This window comes from Carlito syrichta, unplaced genomic scaffold, assembly GCF_000164805.1.
Source record: "Carlito syrichta isolate Samal-C Ts95f unplaced genomic scaffold, Tarsius_syrichta-2.0.1 Scaffold301606, whole genome shotgun sequence".
Classification (NCBI taxonomy): domain Eukaryota; kingdom Metazoa; phylum Chordata; class Mammalia; order Primates; family Tarsiidae; genus Carlito; species Carlito syrichta.
In genome coordinates this window covers 267,112-274,082 of record NW_007245702.1, presented here as the reverse complement: position 1 = coordinate 274,082, position 6,971 = coordinate 267,112, and the positions used below count along the sequence as shown (strand labels likewise).

Sequence of the window (6,971 nt, the reverse complement as noted above, 5' to 3'; positions counted from 1 at the left end):
TCGCTGCCCAGGCGGGTCTCGAACCCGCAGGCTCAGGCAATCCACTCACCTCAGCCTCCCAAAGGCACGGGATTACAGGCTGAGCCACCGAACCCAGCTAGCTTCTACCTTTAAGAAGCTTATTAGGACAAAGAATTCTCACTCTTTGGAGTAGATCAATAACAATAATCATATGTTAAAAGTATTTTCACATGTAAATTGATTTAAAAATAAACTTTCAATAAAATAAATAATTCAATATACAGATCTTTTGAAGCTTCTTTCAGAGTAGTAGTTACTCTCTACAAAGAAAAAAGTGTCCAGCACCTTATTGCATGCTGTTCACGCAGTATTCTGTAAGTAGTTGGGTGGGTGAAAGGAACAAAGAATTGAACTCCTAAAGCAGCTTTCCTTTGTGTAGAGGCATTTCACTTTTTTCTTTGTACCTCAAATATCAAATGTCCTTTTTACCACATTGAGGAATCAACCTAAAATGCCAAGTCTCACACTAAATTATATAAGACTAAACAGTTTGAGAAGGAAAGGTAGGTGTGGAGGCAGAGGCATAATTTAAAATTCTAGACAGTGGGCTATTTTCCACAAAGGACTCTTTTGACCATTACAAATGTATAGCTTTCTAACAGAAGAAGGTGTTCCTTCTTTTTCTAAACAATATTTATAATGTAGAAGAACATGAACATTTTGTTGGGGGCAGTTTGCAGGGAAATTTCCATACTAATTTATTGTTCCTTTGGTGACTGGTTTATCTCTAGCCATTTGAAACTGGGAATTTTTTTTTTTTTTTGGAAATGTGCTTCTTTTTTGTGATAAAATTGGAATAACTTTTAGGATTTACAATAATTAGGTTTTATTTGTTGTAAATAAATGTGGATGATTTAGCCGGGCTCGGTGGCTCAGCCTGTCATCCCGCACCTTTGGGAGGCTGAGGTGAGTGGATTGCCTGAACCCGTGGGTTCGAGACCCGCCTGGGCAGGCGAGAGCTCATCTCTACAATAAATCAAAAAATTAGCCGGGTGTGGTAGCGCACGTCTGTAGTTCCAGCTGCGTGGAAGGCTGAGGCGGAAGGATCGCCGGAGCCCAGCGGGTCGAGGCTGCGGTGGCCAGGAGCGGCCACTGTACTCCAGTCTGGGCTACAGAGTGAGACTCCAACTCAAAAAAAAAAAAATGTGGATGATTTATTATATGTGAATTTATTTTGGAAGTACAGTTACTCTAGGCCAGGTATGGTGGCTTATGCCTGTAATCCCAGCATTTTGAGAGGCTGAGGTGGGTGGATTGCATGAGCCCAGGAATTTGAGACCAACCTGGGCAACACAGTGAACTTCATGTCTACAAAAAAAAAAAAAATTAGCTGGTGGAACATGCCTATAGTCCCAGCTACTCGGGACGCTGAGGAGAAAGGATTTCCTAAGCCCAGTAGGTTGAGGCTGCTGTGAGCTGTAAGCATTGTAATCATGCCACTGTACTCCAGCCTGAGTGACAGAGTGAGACCTGAGTCAAAAAAAACAAAAAATAGAAAAAGAAATTCAGTCACTTTATAAATAATATTAGCCCATATTTGGGTTCACCAAGTGCAGCTGTTTTATTTTTGGTTTATATTGTGAAAAAGGAATCAGTTCAGTTTTAGACAAAGGAGACATTGTACAGAAAAAAATTCAGATCCTTAATTTAAGGCAAGGAAGCTTAATCCCCTTTCCCTAATTAATCACTGAACATAGTTGCCAAGAAGTAACAAAATTTCTGGAGACACATTTCTCAGAAAGTATCCTCATTGTTAAGCAATGCATAACTGTATATGCTTCTCTTTTTTGTTGATCTGTGTTCTGCTGGTCATTTTTTTTGTTGTTGCCGATGCTGGAGGACAGTGGCCTGATTACGGTTCACTGTAGCCTTGACCTTCTGGGGCCAGGCAATCCTTCTGCTTCAGCCTCCCAAGTAGCTGGGACTACAGGCATGTCCTATCATGCCCAGCTAGATTTTTGTAGAGATGAGGTCTTGCCATGTTACCTAGGCTGGTCTTGAATTCCTGGGTTCAAATAATCCTCTTGCCTCAGCTTCTCAAAGTGCTGGTATTACAGGCATGAAACACCATGCCTGGCCCCTATGGGAGATTTTTAAAGCAAGAGATCTATTTTGGTTTACATTAAACACTTTTTGGTGACATATATTCATGGTGATCTCAGCAAGTATTGTGGGGAATTTTTTAAGGCATGTATGTCATGTGTACCCACATGCATTGGTGAAAGCTAGTCAAATGGTCCTGTCCAACTTTCTTTTTATTTGAGTCAGAGTCTCACTCTGTTGCCCAGGCTGAAGTGCAGTGGCACAGTCATGGCTACTACAGGCTTAACCTGCTGGGCCCAGGAGATCCCTTTGCCTCATCCTTCCAAGTAACTGAGACTACAAGTGTGTGCCACCATGTCTGGCTAATAATTTATTGTTAGATAATTTATTGTAGAGATGAAATCTTGCCATGTTGTCCAGGCTGGTCTCGAACTCCTGTGCTCAGGCAATACTCTTGCCTTGGTCACCCAGAGTGCTGGGATTACAGGCATGAGCCACCATGCCTGGCCTCCAATTCCAGCAGGTTCAGGTACAGTGCCCCATGAACAAACACATTAGTATTTCTTCAGCAAAATGAATAAATAACCTGAAAATGAATATTTGAAATGAATGCACTCTACGATACCATGCTTAACCTTTAAGTTATTGAACAAACACTTGCAACAGTTAATTAATTGGAATTAATATTAGGTTTATAGCCATTTGATAGTTTTGTAGAACCTCTGGCCATGTATGCAAATGTTTTTTCACTTTATTGGTAATTTTTTCTTGCCACTTATCATCCGTTATATGATGCAGCACCTTTTTCATGGTTCTTTTTTCATCAGAGTCACATTCCCAAAGCACATTAAAATTAAGCACAAATATAACAGTCCTACTGTAAACTAATTAATGATTCGACTGAGATGAGAATAAATGCTGTCTGTTGAGGAAGGGCAGAGTTTATAGTTTTTCTTTTGTAATGGAGTTTAGCTATTGGGTCTTGTAATATATAGCTCAGGGGAACTCCTGACTGTAGAATATTGGCGAATTTAAAGTGCTATATGGATATATATATAATTTAATTAGCTAGTATTGTGAATAAACAAATTGTGCTTGATAATTTTTAATACTGCTTTTTGTCATCTAGGAATCCAAGGCATTGTAGAGGCATATCGGGCTTGTCTTCCTCAAATAAAACTCTATGGACCAACGAATTTTTCTCCAATCATAAATCATGTGGCCAAGTTTGCTGCTGTAGCCACACAACAGCAGACAGCTTCTGTAAGTGCTCTATGGCCAGGGGATGAGAGCTGTGTGGATTGGCAGTTGCTCTGGTGCCATTTTTGTATTTATTTGGTCTGTTACAGTACAAAATAGGGCAAGATGGAATGATATAGTCATCCTTGGTTTGGGAGCAACATCTATTGTTGTTAAATTAGTGATCATTAAAAATAAGACAACAACAAAACAACACTTGCATTCATGAGTCTTTTGAATTAACTTTCTTAGATAGGTTCCACCAAAAAAAGAAATGACTGTCACCTGCCTTTTAAAGTAGACTTAACAAACTAAGGCTTGAGGAGACTTATTATATCAGTTGTTGCTGTGAAGTTACTTACTGTACTAAACAAGTTTGAGTTAGCTAACTTTTCTATTGGATCTTGGCTACCAAATCTCTCTTAGCTACAGTAAATTCAGAAATAAGGTAAGAGAAACTACTTTGAGTTGTTGAAAGAATTAAATGAGATAATTCATATAAGTGCACAGTGTCTGTGTCAGAGTTAACACACCTCATATATTAGATACTATTACAAATCTTATTCCCATTCTAGACTTAAATAGCCCCCAAATAGGTCACTACTTTATATAGCGTTTTAGTACTCTCTGAAAAGTTTTATTTCAGATGACAGAATATAGAGAAAGATTTCCTTCCTTAAACTATATCCTTTTTTTTTTTAAGTGTAATAGTTTGGTAAACAATTCTACTACTTCTGTATTATTTGATCTTTTGAGAATGAAGTTGTGCTTGCTTGATCGATACTTTGACATATTTAATACTTCAGTTGATTAAAGTGTTTATTCCTATGCTTATTGAAAGATTAATCTTTGACATTTGGATGTATTTTGCCAACCTTATTTTGTGGTTTGCTGCACTTTTAATGAACCTGCAGTTTTTGTAAGTGTCAATTTCCTTTTCATCAGAGAATTTTAAAAATATTTTATACAGGTGGTAGGCAGGGTAGAAACTGCTAAGGAAAACGAACAAGAAAGAGACTGAATGACTCATCAAACCGGAGATGTCATTAACCATTGCTTGATTTGCTCAGTGGGCATATTTTCTTTTTTTGGCAGCAATATTTTGTGCTCTTGATTATTACTGATGGTGTGATCACAGACCTTGATGAAACCAGACACGCTATAGTTAATGCCGCCAAGCTGCCTATGTCCATCATCATTGTTGGAGTTGGAGGTGCTGACTTTAGTGCCATGGAGTTTCTGGATGGTGATGGTGGAAGTCTCCGCTCCCCATCAGGCGAGGTGGCCATCAGAGATATTGTCCAGTTTGTGCCTTTCAGACAGTTCCAGAATGTAAGTACCATTCCTTTCTGCTCAAACACTAAAGTGTTTGAACATAGACCTTTACGTGTCCACAGTCAGGCAGTTGAGTAGGTGTACAGGGATAGGGGGTGTGTGAACACTGTCCTTTTTTTCATTTGAGAGCTCTGATTGGATTGGACAGTGTTGTTTCAGGATATATATTGTGTGCTTCTTGTAGTCTATATGATAGATTATTGAAATATGATATTGTTAATTTCTTAAGCTATATATTTTATCTTTACCTTCCTAACACCAGGAAAAAAAACCTATGAAGTATATACCGAATTTATCAAGGTGGAAATTGATTTGATGAAAATCTCTCAGAAGACTGTTTTACCCAGTTTACTCCTTTGGTAACATTGTAAATCTATAGTTCAGAGTCACAACTGGGATATTTACATTGATATAATCAAATACATCACCACAAGGATCCTTCCTGTTGCCTTTTTATAGTCCTGCCAACTTTGTTTCTACCTCTGTCTCTTCCATATCCCTTGGAAAACACTAATGTGTTCTCCGTTTCTATAATTTTATCATTTCAAGAATGTTATATAAATGGAATCATATAGTATGTGACCTTTTGGGATTGGCTTTTTATCACTTGTCCTAATTCTTCCAAGAGTCACCAAGTTGTTGCAAGTGTTCCTGAAAAGTATTCCACAGTGTGGATGCACCACAGTTTGTATAACCATTTGCCCATTGAAGGACATTTGGGTTGTTTTCAGTTTTTGTCTATTTTACATAAAGTTTATACATGGGTTTTTGTGTGAATGTATGTTTTTATCCTTCTGGGATAAATACCCAGGGGTACTGTTGCTGAGTCACAGGGTAGTTGCATGTTTAATTATTAAAGCAACTGTCAAACTTTTTCAGAGTGGTTGCATCATTTCACATTTTCACTAGCAATGGGAGGATAGAAAGGGTGTGTGTGTGTGATTATAAAGCAGTAACATTAGAGATCTTTGTGGTGACAAAACAGTTCTGAATCTTGATTGTGGTAGTGGTTATACTGATCTACTCAGATGATAAAAGTGCATATAAGGCTAGAAATCTGAATACTGTAAACTGTACCAGTGTGTCAGTTGTCTGGTTTTGATAGTGTGCAAAGTTATATTTAAGATGCTACCTTTGGAGGAAGCTGGATAAAGGGTTTACACGGGACCACTCTTTATTATTTTTGCAACTTCCTATGAATATAATTTAAAAAAATAAAATAAGTTAATACCAAATGAATGAAAGACCCATTTAAAAGTTGAAAAACAACAACAGAAATCATCAAATGCTAAAATGTTGGCACCATAAAAGAACTTGATAAGTGTTAGCAGGTATAATAATGGCAATCATAAGTAGCATTGGTTTGTTAGCTTATTCCACATTTTGTGGATTGTTCCTAAGGAAAGATACAGGCCTAGCAATTGGGAATTACTGTTTTTTAATGGCTGGTGAAGTATCTCAGTCTTTTATCAAAAAAGCCAGTAAGAATTTGGTTACTAATAAAGTCACTCTGTTTTTGTTTTTCACAAGGCTCCAAAAGAAGCCCTTGCTCAGTGTGTCTTGGCAGAGATTCCCCAGCAGGTGGTGGGCTACTTCAACACATACAAACTCCTTCCTCCCAAGAACCCAGCATCGAAATAAGAAGAGCTGTGACCACTGCAACAGAATTCTTTTGTGCTGTGTGGAGCAATGCCATCTCTCCCCCAAAACCATCTGTCATTTCATGTGTTTTTTGCCTCCAACGTTTAGGACGTAAATCTAGTTCTCTATGGATTATATCTATGTATAAATCATTCTTCTTATACTTTTTAGGAGGTCAGTGCCAAGTCCCCCAGTAAATTCAGTGATTACTAGTGATTTACAGTAATAGTAGTGAGGCTCTTTGGGTTAGAAACTAGTGTGGGAAAAGTGGATTTTGTTATTGTTTTGTTCACTTTCATATGATGAAAATTCTGTTTTTAAATGTTTGTCAATAGAAAGAATGAAAAATTGTTGGGATGATGTGATTTGCAGGTTGCTATACTTAGTTTACAGGGTACATTTTACCAAGCCAATGTTCACTCCTGATTATGAGAGCTTCTTAATTAGATGATATTGAATTTGTTCCTGCATACAGTGCTTTTCCCTTTACTTGGATATGATTTTTGCTGCAGTTTAGACAACTACAGTTTATAAAATAGCATGCACTCACATGGGACTTCACAAAAAAAAATGTTTAATGAGCAGGAAAGGCACATACTCAGTTTTTGGAATATACAATCAACAAGTAAAAGGAACCTCATGCAAGTAAGCCTAGATATTTTTATTTTCATTGTGGAAAGCTGTAAACATCG

At 37.7% G+C, this 6,971-nt stretch overlaps 1 protein-coding gene across 1 annotated transcript in view; it reads left to right on the top strand.

Moving 5' to 3' along the window:
• The window catches only part of CPNE3 (copine 3), a 46,407-nt gene extending 39,875 nt beyond the window's left edge, over positions 1–6,532 (top strand). The window contains exons 15-17 of the mRNA XM_021710836.1: positions 3,194–3,327; positions 4,399–4,635; positions 6,169–6,532. Coding sequence (XP_021566511.1) covers positions 3,194–3,327; positions 4,399–4,635; positions 6,169–6,279 — 482 coding nt within the window. The 3' untranslated portion in view covers positions 6,280–6,532. The remainder of the gene's footprint in view (positions 1–3,193; positions 3,328–4,398; positions 4,636–6,168) is intronic.
• The last annotated feature ends 439 nt before the right edge of the window (positions 6,533–6,971 follow it).